Source organism: Lynx canadensis, chromosome E1 (assembly GCF_007474595.2).
Source record: "Lynx canadensis isolate LIC74 chromosome E1, mLynCan4.pri.v2, whole genome shotgun sequence".
In the NCBI taxonomy this organism is placed as follows: Eukaryota; Metazoa; Chordata; class Mammalia; order Carnivora; family Felidae; genus Lynx; species Lynx canadensis.
The window spans coordinates 54510411-54533013 of record NC_044316.2 but is presented as its reverse complement, the minus strand read 5'-3'; the positions used below and the strand labels follow the sequence as shown (position 1 = coordinate 54533013).

At 49.7% G+C, this 22603-nt stretch overlaps 2 protein-coding genes across 6 annotated transcripts; one reads left to right on the top strand and one right to left on the bottom strand.

The window, feature by feature from the left end:
• The first annotated feature begins 292 nt into the window (after positions 1-292).
• Positions 293-2468, top strand: NT5C (5', 3'-nucleotidase, cytosolic). The gene is made up of 5 exons (XM_030295698.1): positions 293-516; positions 929-1029; positions 1113-1173; positions 1519-1633; positions 1751-2468. The coding sequence occupies exons 1-5, from the start codon at positions 331-333 to the stop codon at positions 1963-1965; spliced, it is 678 nt and encodes a 225-aa protein (XP_030151558.1). The 5' UTR covers positions 293-330; the 3' UTR covers positions 1966-2468.
• ARMC7 (armadillo repeat containing 7) lies at positions 2130-21243 on the bottom strand. Of its 5 annotated transcripts, none has more exons than XR_003964669.1 (4): positions 20917-21243; positions 20679-20822; positions 14146-14299; positions 3680-3765 (listed from the first exon to the last, which is right to left on the bottom strand). XR_003964669.1 is itself a non-coding variant. In XM_030295702.1 (4 exons), exons 1-4 carry the CDS (start codon positions 21005-21007, stop codon positions 15926-15928), a joined length of 333 nt encoding a protein of 110 aa, XP_030151562.1. In that variant the 5' UTR covers positions 21008-21243; the 3' UTR covers positions 14306-15925. The 5 variants fall into 5 exon arrangements, 4 of the variants coding, with proteins under 4 accessions (XP_030151559.1, XP_030151560.1, XP_030151561.1 ...); XM_030295702.1 differs by lacking the exons at positions 3680-3765; positions 14146-14299 and adding exons at positions 14306-16018; positions 18685-18689; XM_030295699.1 differs by lacking the exon at positions 14146-14299 and having other exon boundaries at positions 2130-3765.
• Positions 21244-22603: the final 1360 nt, after the last annotated feature.

The window sequence follows — 22603 nt, the reverse complement described above, 5'->3', positions numbered from 1 at the left end:
GGTCGCGACTCTAAGGGCGGAGCCAGCCCCACAGGATTCACCCATCGCAGAATTTGAGATCCGCCCTCGAGCGGCCCACGACCCGCCCGGGTCCGCTTGGGGTGAGCGGGTACGTTCCCCCGCGCAGTTGGGGGAGGTACACGTGCAGGCGGGCGCGCTCTCGGGCCGCCCCGCGCCGCCTCCAGGGGAAAGTCGTGCCCTCCCGCGAGGCCCGGCTCACCGGCGCCCATGCAAATGAGCCCGGTGCGCCCGCCCACCGCGCGCCTCCGGAAGCTGCGGCCCGCGCCTGCCCGCCCCCCCCCCCCCCATCCCTGCCCGGCCTCTGCGGCGATGGCGGCGCGGCGCGCGCGGTCGGTGCGGGTGCTGGTGGACATGGATGGCGTGCTGGCCGACTTCGAGGCCGGCCTCCTGCGGGGCTTCCGCCGCCGGTTCCCCGGGGAGCCGCACGTGGCGCTGGAAAAGCGCCGCGGCTTCCTCGCCCGCGAGCAGTACCGAGCCCTGCGGCCAGACCTGGCGGTAAGTAGGCAAAGGGCGGGAATGCAACGCCGGGTGTCCGCGGGCAGGGAGCCCCAGTCCCCACAGTGTCCCCGGGAGCGAGGAGTCCCGACCCCGCAGGATACCCGGGAGCAAGGGCCCGAACCCCATAGGATGCAAGGGAGCCCGAGCCCCGACCCCACACGGCACCTAAGAATGGGAGCCCACCCCTTGGGCAAGACTGTCTTCCCCCTTTGTTTAACAAAACCCTCCGTTTAGAATCCATTGTTCGCCCTGGACGAGAAAGTCTGTCAGAGCGCTTCCCCCTAAGCAAAATCGTCTCCCCGAGGCTTTGATTTGGAGACCAAAACCCCCCCAGGAATCTTTGGAGAGTCCTCACTGGGGCTAGATCTGCTGGAGGCAGAAGCTGGGACAAGAACATGGTATCTTTCAGGACAAAGTGGCCAGTGTGTATGAAGCCCCAGGCTTTTTCCTAGACTTGGAGCCTATCCCTGGAGCCTTGGAAGCCCTGCAGGAGATGAACAACATGCAGGAGTGAGAAAGGGCAAAGAGGGGAGGGGCGGTGGAGAAGAAGGGAGGGCACCACCCTAAGTCTAACCTGCGCCCCTTGCGTGCAGCACCGAAGTCTTCATCTGCACCAGCCCTCTGACGAAGTATGAACACTGTGTGGCCGAGAAGGTGCGGCTGCCCCAGCGCTTGATAGCAAACTGCTTCCTAAATCCTGAGGATTAAAGTAAACTAGCAGAGGGGTACCCGGGGGCTCGGTCGCTTAGGGCTCAGGCTCTGTGCTGAAGGTGCCTAGCCTACTTGGGATTCTCTCTCTCCCTCTCTCTCTGCTCCTCCCCTGCTCTCTCGCTCGTGCTCTCTCTCAAAACAATTAAACTTAAAAAGCCCTTTTTTTAAATAAACCGCAGAAACACAGGAAGTGTGGGGGGAGGGGAGCAGCATCTCTCAAGGGCTGGAGACCCCACTCCCACCTACTTACTCACTGGCCCTGCTGACCGACCTGTGCCCCCTCCACAGTACCGCTGGGTGGAGAATCACCTGGGGCCGCAGTTTGTGGAGCGCATTATCCTGACGAGGGACAAGACGGTGGTCTTGGGGGACCTGCTCATTGACGACAAGGACACCATTCGAGGTTAGACCCGTTTTCCTGGCAACCTTCCAGGCATTTGGCCTGCTGGATTAGGGAGGGAGTAAAAATAACCAGATTACAGACTGCATCTCCCTACCTTTCTCTTGCATCCTGTCCCAGGCCAAGAGGAGACCCCAAGCTGGGAGCACATTTTGTTCACCTGCTGCCACAACCAGCACCTCGCCCTGCCCCCCACAAGGAGACGGCTGCTCTCCTGGAGTGACAACTGGAGGGAGATCATAGACAGCAAGCGGGGGGGGGGGGGGGCGGGACAGTGGGTAGTAGCTGAAGGAAGGGAAGGCAGGCCATCAGGGAACACCAGCAGAGCTGGATGACAGGGCAGTGCCATGGCGGTGGCCACCAGCACCGTGGAGCAGGGAGACACAGTAACCTCGGTTCTCACAAGGCAGCCACCTGGAACCCCACAAGACGGCTGGCAAGGAATCATGGTGGGAAAACTACTCAGGAACCTTTTTAATAAAACACTTTGGCTCACCACTCTTTAAAGGCCCTTTATTTGGGAAAGTAGAGGTACAGGAGCCCTAGGGAGGGCAGCTGGAATGCAGGCTGAGGAGGAGGCTTTCTCGTCCCTTCTCCTGTCCTCAGTCCCACCTCCACACCCATCTGGATACCATGCCTCTTGCATCTGCCATCTTTCATCGTGGCCATGGAGGTCAACCTTAAGGGACTGCAGAAGGGAGGCCAGGAAGCTCCCCATTGCTCCTGAACCCCAACTTCCCATGGTCGTCCCACACCGCTTCCCCTGTGCTGGTCAACATACACTGTGGACTCTAAACCACAGATTTTTGTCAGGAGGTCCTCTGTGTTCCCTGAGCACCACTCTTGCATTCGCGAAGCCCTCCTGAGTCTGAGACTTCCAGGGGCCAGGGACCTGCCCTCACTAACCCAACCCTGATGACAGAGGAGGAAGGCCAAGGCGTTCAGGCCAGGGCCATGGGGTGGTGAGGGGAGAATATGAAGCTTCAAGGGTCTGTGCCTTATTCTGATGTGTCCTCACCCTCATACTCGTGGTCTTAACACCTGATGGCCACCTTCACAGTCGGCGGACTGCATCACTCAAGAGTAGAGACCAAACCTTCATCTTTGAAGCCCATGGTGCCCGGCAGATAGGCCTGTGTGGATAAACAGGTGATCCCGGGCCACAGAGTTCTCCAGGCCGGTGTCCACCATACCCAATGCCCAGCCTGGAGACCTTGTGGTGTAGGTACCCAGCTTCCATAGCCCTGGAGTGGGCATGACCAACTTCCCAGAGCTGGCTTCTCACTTGTATTCCTCAAGATTACTTCAGATACTTCTGTGAAAGGAGAATTCCTATTCCCTCAAGCATGAACAATTCTAATCCCAGGTCCAGCTGCTCCTCATGAAAACCCCCTTCTGCAAGGCCTCTGGATCTAGGGTCCCAGCTGCTTCTCTCTCACATTAGGTTGAGAGCCTGGCTCAAGTGGGGGGTTTGGGGGCGGGTAGGAGGCAGGCTCTTGACTTCTAGCTGGTTAAGGGAGCCAACCTATGGAAATGGCCTTTGCTCTCCTCCATGGGCCTCCAGGTCTGGCTCCCTCACTCATCTAATGCCTCTCATCACAGTGTAAATACGTGTCACACTGAGAAAACTCACCTTTAAAATACCTTAAAGGGCACCTTTTGGGGAGAACACACTCAGTGGGAGCCAGGCTGCTCCCGCTCCCCGAGTCCCCACTGGGATTGTGGTCTTGTCTCTAGCAGTCAGGGTGTCCATGGCCATGAGACCTCCCTGGATCAGGGCTGCTGCAGGGCCTCAGTCCTTGGCAGTGGGATACCCAGGGCAGAGTGAGCCCGCCAGCTACGGGCTTCCGCCACCTGGCTTGGGGAACAGAAGTCTTCGAGGAAGATCTGGGCCAGGTTCCGGAGCCTGGTGTTGGCCGAGAGAGAGAAGCGCAGCATGCACTGCACCACGGGCATGGCAGTCAGCTCAGGGTGGGAGGCAGAGCCTGGCGAGCTCAGGTACATGATTGTGGTGACAGCGGACAGCACGGTCTCCTCGTTGGGACTGGACAGGCAGTTGATGATGAGGGGGATGCCGCCTGTCTGCAGGATGTGCTCCTTGTTGGCCCTGTCTGGACACAGGTTGCAGAGGCCTCCTGGGGAAGGGCAAAGGGAGACTGGATGCTCAGGCCTGGGCATCCTCCCACCGCCCCTCCCAGCTTCTCTCGGCCCACTTTGTCCTGAGAAAGGGCCCAGGCCTATGAGAAGGTGGCCCAGGGACAAGAGATCCAAAGTCCATTCTGGTACCCAGCCCTTCCTTTCAAGGTTCCCACCTGCCCATCACAGCCTAGCCTCAGGAAGTGGGTACCAATCCCTTCCCCTCTTGGTTCAGCCAGTTCAATGGTTAATATGCTTTCCTTTTTTTTTTTTTTAAAGCAAAAACACAGGGGCGCCTGGGCGGCTCAGTCGGTTAAGCGTCCAACTTTGGCTCAGGGCATGATCTTGTGGCTTGTGAGTTTGAGTCCTGCGTCGGACACTGCTGACGGCTCAGAGCCTGGAGCCTGCTTTGGATTCTGTGTCTCCCTCTCTCTCTGCCACTCCCCAACTCATGCTCTGTGTCTCTTTCTCAAAAATATACATTAAAAAAAAAATTAAAGCAAAAAAATAAAATAAAATCTGTAATACATCACTTTACAGAATTAAAAAACATAGGTAAGGTGATGGTCTCACAGGTGTATACGTGTCAAAACATATCAAATCATATCCTTTAAGGATGTACAGCTTATATTATCTCAATAAAGCGGTTATAAATACTAGAAGCCAAATTACAAACCATCTTAATCCTACCATCCATTTAACATTTGCTTTTCATTCCTCAGTTTCAAAATATGTGAATAAATATAAACATTTAATAAAAATGTGATACAGGCGCCTGGGTGGCTCAGTTAGTTAAGCGTCCAACTCTTAGTTTCAGCTCAGGTCATGATCTCATGGTTTGTGGGATCAAGCCTTGAGTAGCGTGGAGCCTGCTTGGGATTCTCTCTCTCTGTCTCTACCCTGCTCATGTGTGTATGCTCTCTCACTCTCAAAATAAATAAGCTTATTTTAAAAACAAAACAAACAAAACAAAACAAACAAACAGGGTGCCTGAGTAGCTCAGTGGGTTGTGTCCAAATCTTGACTGCAGCTCAGATCATGATCTTATGGTTCATGAGATGGAGCCTTGCACTGGGCTTTGCACTGACGGCACGGAGTATGCATGGGATTCTCTCTCTCTCTCCTCCTCCCCTGCACTCTCTCTCTCTCAAAATAAACAAACGTTAAAACACAAAACAACGTAGGGGTGCCTGGGTGGCTTAGTCAGTTAAGCATCTGACTTCAGCTCAGGTCATGATCTCACAGCCCGTGAGTTCGAGCCCCGCGTCGGGCTCTGTGCTGTCAGCTCAGAACCTGGAGCCTGCTTCGGATTCTGGGTCTCCCTCTCTCTCTCTGCCCCTCCCTCATTCATGCTCTCTCAAGTGAATAAACGTTGAAAAAAAAAAAAAGCCCCACAACGTATTTGTAAACATCTTTCCAGGCCCACAGATCTACAACCATGGCACCATCTAATGGCCATGCAGTGACTACCTTATGGATGCAGTGCAATTTATTTATTAAAAAAATTTTTGGGGGGGGGGTGCCTGGGTGGCTCAGTCGGTTAAGCGTCCAACTTTGGCTCAGGTCATGATCTCGCGGTCCGTGGGTTCGAGCCCTGCGTCGGGCTCTGTGCTGACAGCTCAGAGCCTGGAGCCTGTTTCAGATTCTGTGTCTCCCTCTTTCTCTGACCCTCCCCTGTTCATGTTCTCTCTCTGTCTCAAAAATAAATAAAATGTTAAAAAAAAATTTTTTTTTAACATTTTATTTATTTTTGACAGAGAAACAGAGCATGAACAGGGGAAGGGCAGAGAGAGAGGGAGACACAGATTCCAAAGTAGGCTCCAGGCTCTGAGCTGTCAGCACAGAGCCTGACATGGGGCTCTGGGCTTGAATCCACAAACCAGGAGATCTTGACCTGAAGTCAGATGCTTAACCAATGGAGTCACCCAGGTGCCCCTAGGGAAATGTCTTTAAAGGTTTTAATCCAGTTACCCTCTAGGGACTTCTCACTGTATTTGGGATAAAATCTGAACTCCCCTTTGAGGTCTTCACAGCCTCGTACCATCTAGTCTGTCCTCTCTGTCCCTGTCACTCGCAACAGCCACCACCTCAGCCCATGCTTAGGGCCTTTGGGCCCCAGATTTTCACATGCTGCCTCCCTCATGCTGGGAATCAACCCTTCACTGCTCCCTCACCAGTAAGGTTTCCCTGGAATACCCACTAGCCACTCCCCACCATGACCATGGCACTCGCCTCATCACTGCACGTCTTCTTTATACGCTTAGTATTCCCAGAAACCATCTTGGCAGGTTGGTTTTCTTGCTAACTGCCAAGCCCCACCAGAAGGTACGTGCCTTGAGGTCAAGTCCTTGGTGCTGGGCGCAAGAGGCGCTCCACAAATATTTGTTGCAGCGGTTGTAAAGCAGTGAGCCGGGGGAGGGGGGGGGTAAGGTGGGGGCAGGGGCGTAAGGGTGGAATGGCCGCGGGCTGGGGGATGGGACGGCTTCCTGAGGTGTTGCCCCCCCCAGACTGCTGCAGTGCTGGCATTCGAGCTGTGGCTCAGAGCACCTCCGAGGGAAGGAAGCAGCTTAGTGGTGCTCTCAGAGTCACGAGGTGAGGGAGACCAGGCACTCTGATGGGGAGCTCCCTCCCTATGGGACACTCAGAGGCCTGAGCATATCCTGGGGTCATCCTGTTGACTGCCTTCCTACTTGCTGTCTGTCCCCGTCACTGGACACCATAAGGCAAGGCCCTGCTTTCTGGTTTACTTCCGCAACCCAGGGACCTGCAATGGGGTCCTCTCACCAGACACATGCTGGGAACATGACCGAACCCCATGAAGTGTTGCTATCACCCCTATTTCAGCGGAAGCTGAGCTGCTGAGTAACTTGCCCCGCGTCCCAGGGATGGAAACCCTATGCCACTCTCATGGCACAAGTAGAAATGCTCTGGCAGGCCTCTGGCTTCCCGGACTCACCTACACCACGTCTTCTGAACTACAAGCGGTGAAGCAGCCTCCTACCCACACCGTAGTCTAATGGACCGGGGGCAGAGGGTAGGCTTTATCTCCGCTGTAAAGTATGATAAGATGAATCCTGAGTCACTCTCAGCTAGTGAGTCACCATCACACACAGATGTGCCTGGGCGGGACACTGCCACCCAGGCTGGGGGATAATCAGATGGCACGTGCTGGACGGTGAAGGCAGGAGGAGGCCTCAGGACAGCTGGCCCAATCTGCTCCCTATCTGGAGACCTAGGAAGTCTCCAAGGGTGGATCCTGCGCCTGCCAGAGCTCACCACTGCCTGGGGCCCAACCACAGGCACTTCTTCAAGCCCCTCTGCCTTGCTGGCAGCGATCCTCAGAGGGGAGAACACGAAGGTCTGGAAAGAGAGGGGCTTCGGGGGGGCAAGAAGTCTCAACACGAGCACCCAAAATGGAGCCAGAGGACCCAGGAGAAGCCCAGGCCGTGGGTGCTTTGAGCTTTCCCTCCTGAGTCTACCTCTGTGACCCTGCCCTAAAGAACTAAGGAGGGCTGTAGGAAGAGGGTAACACAAAAAACTGGAAGCTTCCTAAACAATGCCCAACAATAGCAGGCTGGTTAGATAAAGTTCAGTACGTCCATCTGATGGAAAATTATACAGTTCTTAAAAATCATGTTTTCAAAGAATATTTAATACGGGAAAATGCTTACAACATAAAGTTGAGGAGGAAAGAAAGTCATCAAACTGTATATACGATAAAAATGCAATAAAAAAAGCAAGCCCAATAAGATGTCACCTCTTCTGAGAGCCTTCTGTGACAGCCCTAACCAGCCCCCTCCCCACCTTCATTCCCTTCCTTCACACCTAATTACTGGTCATCATGTTTACTGAAGGTTGCCCCACTAGACAACAAATCCCACAAGGGTGGGAACTTTGTCTTGTCCCATGCTGTCGCCTCAGGCTGGCATATAACACATGCTCAGTAAACAGATACATTAAAAAAAGACAAGCTGGAAACACAGCAAAATGCTAACAATACTTATTTCTGTGCAGCAGGATTAGGAGTCATTTTTATTTTATTTTCCAAGTTTTCCTCCATGAAAAAAAAATTTTTTTGTAACCAGGAAAAGGATTTAAAAAAAACAAAAAAAAAAAGCTGAATTTCACCTAGAAAGTAAAAGCCAGGGCACATGGGTGGTTCAGTCAGTTAACCATCTGACTCTTGATTTCGGCTCAAGTCATGAACTCGTGTTTTGGGAGTTTGAGCCCCGCGTTGAACTTGGGATCCTCTCTCTGCCCCTCCCCCACACGTGCTCTATTTCTCTCTGTAAAGAGAGCTTTCCTATTCTTCCTTTCTAATCTTATATTCTAATAAACTTTTGCTTGCTGCTCAAAAAAAAAAAAAAACCTCATCAAATGACACCATTTAAAAAAATTAATAGACTTAATATATAAAGTCTATAATGTATATTAAGTATTAAATTATATAATAATAGACTTAACATATAAAGAAATATATATTACTGGGGCGCCTGGGTGGCTCAGCTGGTTGACTCAGCTGGATGAGTGTCTTGATTTTGGCTGACTGACTCTTGATTTCAGCTCAGGTTATGATCTCACAGTTCGTGGGACTGAGCCACACATCAGGCTATGTGCTGACAGTGCAGAGCCTGCTTTGGATTCTCTTTCTCCTTCTCTCCTCTGCCCCTCCCCGGCTTGAGCGTGTGTGTGTGTGTGTGTGTGTGTGTGTGTGTGTTATTCTTTCTCTCAAAATGAATAAACATAACAAAAAAGATTTAAAGTATATTACTATCAATGAAAGATGAACACAATGTAAAAAATGAACAGAGACTTGGATAACTCTGCACAATAGGGCCAGTGTAGGACACAGTGCTCATAGCTACTTCTCAGAGGCAGGATCAGATGCCTCCACATGCCTATCATGGCTAAAAGAAAGCAGAACGACAATAGTAAGAGCTGGTGGGAGGTGGGGATGCTGGAATTCTCATACACAGGGGGTATGGGGTCTCACACTGCATAATGAAGGTGGAAAAGTATGTGGCAGCTTCACAAGTTAAACATCCACCTACCCTAGGACTCAACAATTTCACTTCTACATAATTCTGAGAAAAAGGAGTACATACCTATACAAGAAAACTTGTGTACAAACTAACAGCTTTCTTCATAAAGGCTCTAAATTAGAAACAACTCAAATCTCTAGCAACAGGTGAACGGATGAACAAATTGTGGCATATTCATACGAAGACATGAACTAAGGACACTGTAAAAATCTGGATGGATATCAAAAACACTGAGTGAAAGAAACCAGACACAGGAGTACATCCTGTGTGATTGTATGCAGATGGAGTTCAAGAACAGGCAAAACAGGGGCACCTGGCTGGCTCAGTTGGTGGAGCATGTGACTCTTGATCTCAGGGTCATAAGTTCCAGCCCCATGGTGGGTGTGGAGATCACTTAAAAATAAAATCTTGGGGCACTTGGGTGGTTCAGTTGGTTAAGCATCCGACTTTGGCTCAGGTCATGATCTCATGGTTCGTGAGTTTGGGCCACATTGGGCTCTGTGCTGACAGCTCTGAGCCTGGAGCCTGCTTCGGATTCTGTCTCCCTCTCTCTCTGCCCCTTCCGTGTTCATGGTCTATCGTCCTCTGTCTCAAAAATAAATAAATAAAATATGGGGCACCTGGCTGGCTCAGTCGGTTAAGTGTCCAACTGTGGCTCAGGTCATGATCTCACAGTTCGTGGGTTCGAGCCCCGTGTCAGGCTCTGTGCTGACAGCTCAGAGCTTGGAGCCTGCTTCAGATTCTGTGTCTCCCTCTCTCTCTCTGTCCCTCCCCTATTCACGCTCTGTCTCTGTCTCAAGAATAAATAAACATTAAATAAATCAAATCAAATCAAATCAAGGAAGGGAGGGAGGAAGGAAGGAAGGACAGACAGACGGACGGACAGGTAAAACCCATGGGTTAGAATATTGGTTACCTGGGGGGATGGAAGACACTAACTGGGAAAGAGACCTTTCTGGGGAGATGGAAACATTCTAGGTCTTGATTTTAGTGGTTACATAGATATACATATACCTTAATGAATTTAATAATCCAATAAACTGCACTGGATGTTGTGTGGAAATGCTGAATCACTATATCATACACCTGAAACTAATATTACACTGAATTTTAACTAACCAAAATTTAAAACCTTAAAAAAACAAGAAAAAGTTCAAGAAAAAAAATTCGTCAAACTGACACTTAAGATATGTGCACGTCACTGTATTTTGATGGTGCTGCCATTTAAACCGTGGTTACCAAACAAAAGGGAGACCAAGTTCTGACTGGCTGATGAAAGTGTTTCAGGCAAACCAGACAAGACAAAAAAAAGAATAAGAGGCAAAAGCAGGGCCCCTCTAGACACACGGAACCACAGAAACCCCCAGGAGAGGCAAAAGAGAAAAACCCCGAGTAAAACCAAGGATGAGAAAGCCGAAGGCTCAGAGAGGTCAGGTAGGGGACCTCAGGTCACACAGCAAGATGCTGCATGCTGTCGCTGATGCTGCGACAGGAAGGTCTAAGGATTGTTCTGGGGAATTAAATGAGGTCATGCCCTAGGAGAGAGTGGCCCAAGACTTTATGCCCTCTGATGACTCAGACGCCTCAGGGCACTGGGCTGGATGCAGCCCATCCCAGATAAAAGTCTTCATCTGAGCCTATTTATTCTTGGGTTTTACTTTAGCATCTTGAAAACAGTTCTTTCTGAAATTTAAATGTGGAGAGACAGAACAGTAAGTAGAGAAAGCTACCATTATGTGTAAAAAGGAGGGGAACAAGGTGACAGGCTTAGAGATGGAAGATAGGCTTCTCTGAAAATGCCTTGCACATAGTTTTGACCTAAACTCATGAATGTTTCCCATAATAACAAACGTCAAATTACATCAAAAGAAGAAAAAACAAGGCTTTTCGTACTTCTGACCTATATTTCACTTCTGGAAATTTACTCTACAGGCATACCCCATACAGGGGAGAAATGACATACAAATAAGGTATTCCACTGCAGCACCACCTGTGAGGGCGAAGTGGAGACAACCTGAATGGCCGCCCCTAAATGTGCCCCTGCCTCCGTTGCACAGAATAGCAGACAGCATTCACAAAGAATGAGGCAGCTCCTTATGGGCTGATACTGCAGGTGCACTGAGACATGATGCTAAGCTAAAAAAAAAAAAAAAAAAAAAAAAAGAGAGAGAGAGAAAAGAAAGAAAAAGCAGAACATACATATCATATGCCACCACAAGCGTAGAACTTGCAAAAAGGTGTAAGTGTAAATACACATATTTGTTCATAAATCCTGAAAATAATCTCTGGGAGGATATAAAAGAAACTAGTAAATGGCTGCTTCCAGAAGAGGCTACAGAAGGTGTTACTGTTGACGACATATCCTTTTGAATTCTATACCATGTGAATCAATCATGTATTCACATAAATTAACACACACACACACACACACACACACACACACACACACACACACACCTTGCTTGGGTCCAGAACTAAGTGGAAGGGAAACTGGTCTCTGCAAGTCCAGGAGGGAGGGCAGAGACTGCCCCGGTCCAGCTAGTGTGGAAGGAAGCAGTAGGGTGAGAACACTGACGTCACCCGCTTTCTGTAAGGGGAATCCTGCCACAGACGGATGGCTGAGGAATTCCTTTTTTTTTTTTTTTTAATGTTTATTCATTTTTGAGACCGAGAAAGAGAGCATGCGCTCGAAAGAGAACAGGGGAGGGGCAGAGAGAGAGGTGGACATGGGGCTCCACACTGACAGTAGACAGCATGACATGGGGCTCAAACCCACGAACCATGAGATCATGACCCGAGCTGAAGTTGGGTGCTTACCTGACTGGCCACCCAGGCACCCCTTCCTTGTTTTTTGTTTTGTTTCATTTTATTTTACGTGAACTCTAAGCCCGTGAGGCTTGAACTCATGACCTCCGAGATCATGAGTTGAGCTGCATTGCTCTACTATTGAGGCAGAAGGTGCCCCGAGGAATTCCTTTTTAAGCAGAAAGCTGTATGATCCCAGGAGCCTACCTAACTCATCAGTGAGAGAAGGAGGTATAGTGAAGCCCCAGAATATGGAGGATGAAGCAAAGGTGGGCAGATCTAGTTAGATTCCTGGCACTGCCACTGAGGACCTAGGTGACCAGAGCAAGCAACTCAGTTTCTCTAAGCCTCAGTTTCTTTATCAGCAAAATGGCTCAAGATAATTGAAAGAATGCGATCAAGTACCACCACCGCCCCTGCCACCCAGCACGCAGTACATGTGGACCAAGCATGCACCTGTTTATAGCCCCAGAAGCTGGCACAGGGCCATACCTTCAACCCACATGTACAGAAAGAAATGACACATACAGGTAGAGTTTAACAATGAGAATGCACGTGCCCATGTAACCAGCACCAAGGTCAAGAAGGAAAATAGTCAGCAACCCAAAAGCCTCTGCATGTCCCTTCCTGATCCAATTCTCTCCCATCAGAGGTGAACACCTTCCTGACTTGTAATAGTTTAATAATTTCTAATTAACAAGCAGGAACTTTTAAATTTTTAATAAAAAATAATTTTACTATATATACCCCTGCTATACTAATACCATAACTCGCTTCCGCCTATTTTTGGATTTTACGGAAATATAGTTACACTGTATGTATTATGTGCGGAGCACCATTTGCTTAACGTCAGGTAAGATTACTACATGTAGCTACAGATTGTTCATTTACCTTGCTAAGTGAGCAGTATGAATATCCCATAATGTCAGCATCCACTCTATTATTGACTGTTTCAAGTTTGGAACTGTTATAGATCATGCTGCTGGTGACATTTTTGCATGTGTCTGCATGTGCATGTACCCTAACCCTATGAATACAATTCTGGGTCATGGGGAGTGCCTGCCTTCAATTTTATTAAGTAGTATTTCCAGGGGGGCGCCTGGGTAGCTCACCTGGTTAAGTGTCTGACTCTTGGTTTCAGTTCAGGTCATGATCTCACGGTTTGTGGGATCGAGCCCCATGTCAGGCTTTGCACTAACGCAAGCCTGCTTGGAATTCTCTGTCTCCCTCTCTCTCTGCCCCTCTTCCATGTGTGTGCGCTGTCTCTCAAAGTAAGTAAGTATTAAAAAAAATTTTTTTCCCCAGAGATTGCTGAGGATTTATCTTTGTCTTTTTTTCTTTTCTTTTCTTTTTTTTTTTTATTTTTTAAATACTGGTCTTTTTCTGAGCACCACCACCATCTGGTGGCAACTACATGTATTGCAGGAAATAGAAACCGGGAAAGTAATTTAACATGAATTCTGGGAAGCCACTTACTTGAACCCCGTTTTATTTATTTTTATGTATTTTTTAAGTAGGCTCCACGTCCAGCGCTGAACTCAAGACATGAGCTAAGATCAAGAGTCAGACTCTTAACCAATGCAGCCACTTAGGTGCTCCCCGGAACCCTGATTTAGTAACAAAACTGCCAAGTATTCTGTGATATCCTAAAATTCAACCAGTTTTCTTGGAGGCAGAGAATTCTCTTCTGGCATCTCTCTCTCTCTCTTTTTTTTTTTTTTTGTAAGTTTTCTGGCACTTTTTTAAGTTTATTTATTTTGAAAGAGAGAGATACAGCGTGAGCGAGCACAAGAAGAGCAGAGAGAGAGAGAGAGAGAGAGAGAGAGAGAGAGAGAGAGAGAGAGAGAGAGAATCCCAAGCAGGCTCTGCACTATGTGTGTGCAGCCCCACTCGGGGCTCAAACTCATGAACCATGAGATGATGACCCGAGTTGAAATCAAGAGTCAGATGCTTGCTCAACTGACTGAGTCGCCCAGACGCCCTCTCCTGGTTCCTTTGTGTCTCCATACAGCATCTAGGCTGATGCAGTGGTGAACACACTGCATCTAGAACGCGTGAGAGTCAACCAATAGTGCTTTGGGCACATTCCCAAATTAATGCCAAAGGCTTCATTTGGAGCAAGAGCTCCAAATTCTTTCACTCATTTGAGTATTTACTGAGATCCAGGCTTTTTATCTGGCTCTCTGTAATTCACCCACTCCCACCTCCCATCCCAAACAAGGGCAGCTCTGGCCCGAACCACTGCTGTCTCCCAGTGGCAGCTCCTCTTAGTGGGCGATCAAGCAAGGCCCCGGGCTGTGCACGGATAGCGTGGAAATGGCAAGGTGCAGTGGAAACAAAGAACAAAGGAAGACGATGCTCTGTGGTTTCAGCATTGGGTCTGCCAGCTGGGTCCCCTGGGCATGGAATTTGGATCCAGGGAGACTGGGTAAATTCCTGGCTCCAGTCATCACTAACAGTGTGAGCCCCAGGCAATGGACCTAACCTCACTAAAGAGCTGTTTCCTCATACATAAAGAGGGCTGAGTCCTACCTGCCTTGCGGCTGGTGACACATTCAGAGACCTTGCAGGCAGTGCTGGTACAAGGTGGGCATGTGCTGGCAAGTAGTGGGCACACCGTGGGCAGACAGTAGGCATCCAGAAAGGCAGCTTTTATCATAACAGCCCCCAACCAGAGCCCTTCACCCTGAGGGGAAAAAGGCAGCCAGGACTACAACCAAAAGGTAAAACAGTTCTACAGTTGTTCTAAACGGGCAAATCCACAAAAGAAAAGGCCAAGAAAGGGGAAGGTACAGAGACTCAAAAATCCCTGCGGGCTACAGGCAACCACCGGAACCAGATTCTTCTTTAAGGTTGTAGTCATCCTCCCCAGGGTATTTCACAGGTCACAGGAAGATGGCCCCCCGGCAAGTCAATGGTCGGGGACCCTGACTCGTCACAGTGCAGCTTTCAGACCTGCCACCACAGCCCACAAAAACAACTGCAGCTGAACCAAAGGGCTGGCGGTCAGGCCCTCAGCCCCCAGGGCGGGCAGAGCCACTTGACAGGAGGTCTCATCTCAGCGCTGAGCGCATCAGCACCACCCCAGGAGCATGCCTGCCACTGAGGTGGGCTGCAAGGGCAGGCGGAAGGAAGCCTGCATTCGGACCCTGCCCTGCCATGAACCAGCCGAGAGGCAGTGCTCTCTCCATGCCTGGTTCCTCATCAGTAACATGAAGGGTTTGGAGGAAGTGCCTTTCAACCTTCCACAGACCTAGGAACTGGGAACTCCTCTGGCCTCTTCTAGAATCTGACAGCCTTGGTTTCTGTCCCAGGCTGGCACTCTTTAAACCTCGGGCCAACCCACTGATCCTTCCTAAGCCTCAGACTCCTTATGGAAAATGGAAGTTATGAGCGCCACTTTCAGTGTCTCAGGGTCAGAGGCGACAAAGCACAGAAGGCAGTGCCTGGCACACAGAGGGTGCTCCCTGAGTGCCAGCTATCACTCCACGTCCTCCGAAGTGCGAGAGCACCAGCTCTGTAGCTAGGGGGGCCTGGGTGCAGCGCCAACACATGCATTAGGGCCAGGCTCCCTTTGCCTAATGCTGCCCAGACACTCGCTGGGAGGCCAACGATCAACTTCCATTATTTTTTCTATTATTCAGTGTTTTTCCAGAAGGAAAGAACCCCTGAGGCAGACAAGTGGTTCCCCTCGTGAAGGACAGCATGCCATCCCACCTCCTCTTTGGGAGATGAGGGAACTGTTTATCCTCAGAGGGGGCCCTGGACACCAGGCCCTTGGGGTGGAGGCCTAGGGGATCCTGCAGCTGCAGACACTCGATCTCATTTGATTCTCTCAACAACTATGTGAGGCAGGTACTGGTGCTGACATGATGAGAGAAGGCAAATCACAGGCCAGGAGTTAAGCGGGAGAGCCAGGACTTGAACCCAGGCCTGCCTGACCCCAAAGCCCAGCTCTTACCAAACTCACTACGCTCCTTGCCAACCAACGGACACTGGTTTTGGTTCCGTGGGCCACAGGCAATCTAACCCACCTCTTCTCTCTGCCAGGTATTCCAGAACCAACCCCACTCAGGGCTGCAGCAACAAGTCATGGTTTGTGCTCTGCACCTTCTGGGCCCTTCCCTCCCCTTCCCCAGAGATAGGCAAAGCTGGGCTCTGTCCTCGTGGAGATCACAATCTCAGGCCTGCCACAAGCGCCTGTTAGTGGAATAAGCACCCGGCAGCTGGCCATTTAGGGCCAGCGACATTAAGAGAAAAGGAAATGACAGCAATAGCAAAACGTGCACCTAAGTACGACGGGGACTCTCTGTCACGCACAATAAATACAAGAGAAATCTACTCTGCCGACAACCCCATGGAGGGATTCAAGGCTGGGAAAGCTACTATTCTGGGGATTAGGGATCTTGCGCTGGTGGGAAGGAGAGGAAGAGAAAACAAGGAGGAAAAGTGGCAGGGAAAAGCTTGGTGATAATGATACTAACAGAGTAACCAGCTAGACAAAGTACCTTCACGGAGACAGACACACGCACCCGTGCGTCTGTTCCCCCGACAGTCCTGCAGAGTAGGGCAAACACAGGTGAGGGAATGAGTCTCAAAGAAGGGACAGATGGAACTCGGCCACAAGAATCAGCTAGGAAGTGGAACAGCTGGGACTGGGGATTCCAGGTCCAGGGCTTGATCACCTACTCTGGGAAGCTGCCCAGGAGAGCAAGAATCCAGGCCAGGCCCAGCACACCAGGGGCTCAGAGAGCTCCTGCTTTGGGAAAGTTACTTCCTGATCCTGCAAAACCTTTTTTTGGTTGACTGCTCCTTTCATGCAAGTTTTCTCCAGTCAAAAGCTTGAGCCGGAGGAGCTCTACTGCTCCCAGGTGGAGGTTTAGCCACATGCTCCGCAGGGGCCACTGTCACCAGTCAGATGGCAGAAGCTGTGGAGCAGAGGGAGGGGCTGGAGGACGTACACAGAAGAAAATCTTAAAGTGACCGATTGTTTAGAATATTTACTTAGCATAATAACCTTCCAGAGGGACAGAGACACGAGCCAGCACCACTCGTACACCTGGGCAACGGGGGCTCCTGGCCCTGCTTCAGAGGGCTTCACTCTAAGAGCCTTGTCCACAGGTTGAAGAGTCCAGGGAGTCCACCCAGAGCCCATCCTCCTCTGCCCCATACCTGGAGCTCTAGGCCCTGAACCTGCTCCCACAACTGCATGGGCCTCTTTCCTGGATCCTGACTCCCAGGGGGGTGGACTCGACTGATGGTGTGTGCAACCCCTGTTGTGCGGACACTCCTAAGTCCGAAGGAGTGGCCACAGAGCAGGTATGGACAGAGCCAGGATGTCCACACATAAGGAATGTGAGACCTACTGTGGTGACAAGAGGAGGGACGACCCCCATTTGTACTCTGGCCCCAGGTACCCCAAATAGAAGGGGCCAACCTGGATGGTCTTTCAAAATTTAAAAATTTTTTTTTTTTTAACTTTTATTTATTTTTGAGACAGAGAGAGACAGAGCATGAACGGGGGAGGGGCAGAGAGAGAGGGAGACACAGAATCGGAAGCAGGCTCCAGGCTCTGAGCTGTCAGCACAGAGCCCGACGCGGGGCTCGAACTCACGGACCGCGAGATCATGACCTGAGCCGAAGTCGGCCGCTTAACCGACTGAGCCACCCAGGCGCCCCTCTTTCAAAATTTTAAATCACACCTACCTATGATGTATTCAGCGCAAAAAAAAAAAAAAAAAAAAAAGTGTTAGTTAATTCTTTCAAGGCCTACAGCCTAACTTCTAGGCTACAGAAGATAAAGAGGAAAGAGGAACAAACTAAATGACACCAGAAAGAGGCAACCAGACAATTAGGAAGGTGGGAAATTCTGCAGAACTGGTCTGGATCCTTTAATATTTAGTGTTACAAAAGAAGAGCCTACTGGGGCGCCTGGGTGGCGCAGTCGGTTAAGCGTCCGACTTCAGCCAGGTCACGATCTCGCGGTCTGTGAGTTCGAGCCCCGCGTCAGGCTCTGGGCTGATGGCTCGGAGCCTGGAGCCTGTTTCCGATTCTGTGTCTCCCTCTCTCTCTGCCCCTCCCCCGTTCATGCTCTGTCTCTCTCTGTCCCAAAAAAAAAAAAAAAAAAAAAGAAGAGCCTACTAATGATTAAAAGAGATAACTTATTTTTTAATTTATTATTTTTTAAAAGATTTTATTTTTTAAGTAATCCCTACGCCCAAACTCACAACTCCAAGATCAAGAGTTCGATGCTCCACTGACTGAGCCAGCTAGGCTCCCCAAAAAGTGACAATTTATGTAGTGACTTCCTTCCAAAGAGTACATGGAAAGAGGAGGAAAAAAGAGTAACTTTACAGTGGAGAAACTTGACCAACACCACCTCAGCCAGGTGATCAAAGCCGTCACCCACAGTGAGAAGTCATGCTGAGAGCACAGCCCCATGACATGGTGTGATGTGATGAAAATGGCACTTAACCTCTGTGGCTGTCCTTCCCCAAACCCATAACCCAGTCTAATCAAGAAAAAGGCATCAGACAAATCCCAGTTAAGGCAGAGTTTACAAAATACCTGACTGGCAATCCTTGAAACCATCAATGCCATAAAAAAAAAGGGAGTGTCTAAGAGACTGGCAAGTCCAAAGGAGCCTAAGATGTGACAACTAAAAGTAATATAGTATCCTGGATGGGATCCTGGAACAGTAAAAGGCTATTATGGAAACACTAAGGAAATGTGAATAGTGTGGACTTTAGTTAATAATGTATCAATACTGGGTTTACTAATTGTAACAAATGTAACATACTAATGTAGGATGTTAATAATAGAGAAGCTGGATGTGGCATATATGGGAACTCTCTGTATTATTCTTGCAATTTTTCTAAAACTGTTGTAAAATACAAAGTTCATGGGGCATCTAGCTGGCTCATAGTCGGAGCATGCAACTCTTGATCTCAGAGTCATGAGTTCAAGCCCTTCACTGGGCATAGAGCTTAATTAAAAAAAAAAAAAATTTTTTTTTTTTTTTTTTTTTTTTTTTTAGGGTGCCTGGGTTGTGCAGTCGGTTAAGCAGCCAACTTTGGCTCAGGTCACGATCTCACAGCTTGCGGGTTCAAGCCCCACAGTGGGATCTGTGCTGACAGCTCGTAGCCTGCAGCCTGCTTTGGATTCTGTGTTTCCCTCTCTCTCTGCCTCTCCCCTGCTCATGCTCTCTCTCTCTCTCTCTCTCTTTCTCAAAAAATGAATAAACATTTAAAAAATTAAAGAAATAAAACACGAAGTTCATTTAAAAAGAGAGAAAGACAGAAAGAGAGAAAGAGAGAGCTAAGGAACATAACAACCAGATTAAATGCATGAATTCTGGATTGGTTCCTGGTTTATACAAACCAACAGGAAAATGTCATTTTGGGAACTATTAGAAAAATTTGCATAAGTAGGTATTAAGTGATAATGGATTTATTATAAAATGTTTTTTTCTCAGGGCGCCTGGGTGGCTCAGTTGGTTAACCATCGGATTCCTGATTTCAGCTCAGGTCATGATCTCACGATTCGTGAGACTGAGCCCCACATGGGGCTCTGCACTGATAGCTCGGAGCCTGCTTGTGATTCTCTCTCTCTCTCTCTCTCTCTCTCTCTCTCTCTCTCTGCCCTTCCCCAACTGGCAGGCGTGTGGGTTTTCTCTCTCTTTTAAAATAAATAAATAAACCTAATAAATAAATAAAAGGTTTCTTTCTCTATGTAAATAAGATTCCTTTGGTTGTGTAGAAAAACGTTATTTTTTAAGATGCATATTGAAAAATGAACATTTGTCCTCAGAATAAATCCAAACTCTTTTCCATGGCCTAGATCTAAGTCCCTATAAATTCTGGTGCCGCCCACCTCTGTAACCCATTTTGTACCAATCTGCTTCATTCACCATAGCCTGCCACATCAGCCTTCTTTCTGGCTCCTCCTGCTTTAGGGTTCCTGACCATGCTGGGCCTCTTTCTACAATGACTTCCCATGATGGCAGAAATGAAGCAGCTCCCACCTATGCTCTCCATCATCACCCTGTTCACTTCTTTCAGAGCCTCAGCTTTTTTGTTTGTTTGCTCACCATCTGTCTCCCCCTACTAGAATGTAAGTTCCTTGAGGGCAAAGACCTTTCCCCAACTTGTTCCCCATATCTCCAGCATTTAGAACAGTACCTTGCAGGGGCCCCTGGGTGGCTCAGGCGGCTAAGCATCTGACTCTTGATTTCAGCTCAGGTCATGATCTTATGGATCCTGAGATCAAGTCCCACATCGGGCTCTGTCTGCACTGACAGTGCGGAACCTGCTTAGGATTCTCTCTCCCCCGACTCTGTCCCGCCCCTTCTCCCTCTCTCAAAATAAACTTAAAGAAAAAAACAAAACAAGAACAGTAACTTCCTCACACAGTACATGCCCAATAAGTATGTCCACTGAATACTTCATAGGTTTTAGACCATAACAACTACAGAAGTCATAGCCATTCCAAATCACCTCTACGTCTCCTGATATTAATACATTAAGACATAGATGTTTATGGGGCACCTGGGTGGCTCAGCTGGTTAAGCATCCAACTTCTGCTAGAGTCATGATCTCTTGGTTCCTGAGTTCGAGCCCCGCGACAGGCTCTGTGCTGACAGCCTGGAGCCTGCCTCGGATTCTGTGTCTCCCTCTCTCTGCCTCTCCCCCATGTGCACGCTTTCTCTCTTAAAAATAAACATTAAAAAAATTTTTTTTTCTAATAGAGATGTTTAAAAACGGCATTCTATAAACGTTTTTCCCTTCAAGTGGCTTCAATCCATTCCCTCAATTATTATCTCATCTCTAAGTGGGAGGGAAAGCACGCATGCAGAGGAAGTCCTGGGTATTAGTTGCAGACCTGACTCAAGCTAGCTGTGACCCGGGACAATGTGTTAACCGAGGAGGTGGCACAGACATCGCTGGTACAGACAATGAGACGACCTGCCTTCTCAGCAGAGGGACTGCTTAAAAGATTCCTTTCCCAATGACTCACTTATCTCACCAAGTCAAATTAGGCATCTGGGAGATCTGCCCCATCCTTACCAATAGCAAACTCCACCAGGTTTTCATTCTCCTCCGACAGCGAATCGAGGAATAAATCAAGGACCTGCAGCTGCCGCAGATACTGGTAGTTATTGGGGTCATAGGCGAAGTTGGCGAGGTTGGCCAGTACTTGCTCCTTGGCGTCTGCGGTAGAAAAGCGGCATTGGGGCCAGGTTCGGAACGGCTGTGGCGGCCGGACCACTGCCCCGTCTTCTGCCCCCCACCCTGCCCTTCTCACCTTGGCTCTCCGTCTCTTGGAATTCCGTGACCAGTGCCTGCAGGTATCCCAGGCGCCCGACGTGGGGGTCTACCTTCGGCTTCTGGGCCATGGTCAGGGGGGCAGAGGGGGACCGGGGAAGGACAGGAGAGTGGGAGGTGAGGCCGGAAATAGGTTCCTTTCCTGGCCTCAGGTTCTGCCGAAGTTGGAATGTGGGGGTGAGGTGGGGCCTCAGGACCTTGTAAAAACTGGGCGTGAAAACCTAAATTTGGACGCAGGGGACGAGGACGAGGGACTAACAACACCCAGAGCTTAGCTTCCGAGCTTGGTTTTCTGCTCGATTCCAGGTTTCCGGCGGAAGCCTCACTTAGCCCCACCCGAGAGGGCGGAAGGGGCGGGCCTAGGCAAACAAGGGGCCGGGTCGTTCCTGCGCTCGGCGCGCGTGAGCGGCGCGTTCTGTGCCTTGAGCTCCTGGCTGGGGGCGACGCGCGTCCGGAAGGGTGGTGAAGGGTCGAGGTTGCATCGAGGGGTGTCTCTAAGGGCCCTTGGGAACCCAGAGGAGTCGGAGGGCGCCCATGTGGGGGGAACGTCGAAGCAGAAGGACCTCAAAACCCCCTTTGCACTTGATGAGGGGCGCACACCAACCTCTCAGACCAAGGGACGACTCTGGAATGAGGGCGTCAGTTCCTTGCACCCCAACATGCGTCTTTTGACCATGGTGCCTGTAGTCAGCCCCTGCCCTATGCACACCCCTTGGGACAGGAGTTATGACTAGAATCTGGGTTCTTGGGTACCCTAGCGGCTCTACTTAGGACAGTGGCCCCAAGACCCCTCATCAAGCCCTTCAACTTCTGTGGGGAGCTGATACAACCTGGGGAAGTACATCTCATCCCAAGGTGGCCGGGGGCTTCTCTGCCTCTGGCTGGGCAGAGTAGCAAAGTCCTGGGCGCTAAGGGGCGCAGAGCTTAGGGACAGGATGTACGTGAGCTCTACTCTCCACTGGTCAGGAACTGCTCCAGACCCTCTCTAGAGAATTCCCAGGAAAACAGCTAAGTGTGGATTCTGGAATCAGATGGGCCGCCTTCCTTCATTTCTCTCTTCGTCATTTGTCCCCTCCGAGAGACTCAGGGGCTTTCCTCCTTGGGGAACAATTCTCAGTCCTTGGTTTTGTGCTGAGGGCAGCACCAAGACTTACTCTTCTCTGCCCAGCTCTGGCACGGAGTAAATGCTCAATATTTGTGGAAGGCATTCTTCCCAGAGATTATTGCCACTCTTGGCTGGGGGCAGATGAGGTTGAATTTCCCTCTGCTGAATGTTCACTGGTATCTTTTTTCCTTAAAAGAAATCTGTTTCCAGGAAGTGGGCCTAATAGGGGTTGCACACTTCAAAGCCTGGTGGCTACTAGCACCAAAAGCATCCACCTTCCCACCAGTCCCAACTCTCTCCTTTTCCACTCAGTTAAGATGGAGGAGACAGGACCTGGTAAAATGTGTCCAAGCATTTCCCCTTCGGTCCACAGGCTGTAGATGGTGGCCAAGCACAGGACTGGGTGAGGAGCAGGAAGGCAATGGGGGTCTTCAGGATCAGATTTTTCAAACAAGAAGAGACTCTGATTCATCCAGTTCATCCAGGCCAACCTCCTCCTTTTTTTTTTTTTAATTTTTTTTTAACGTTTATTTATTTTTTTTGAGACAGAGAGAGACAGAGC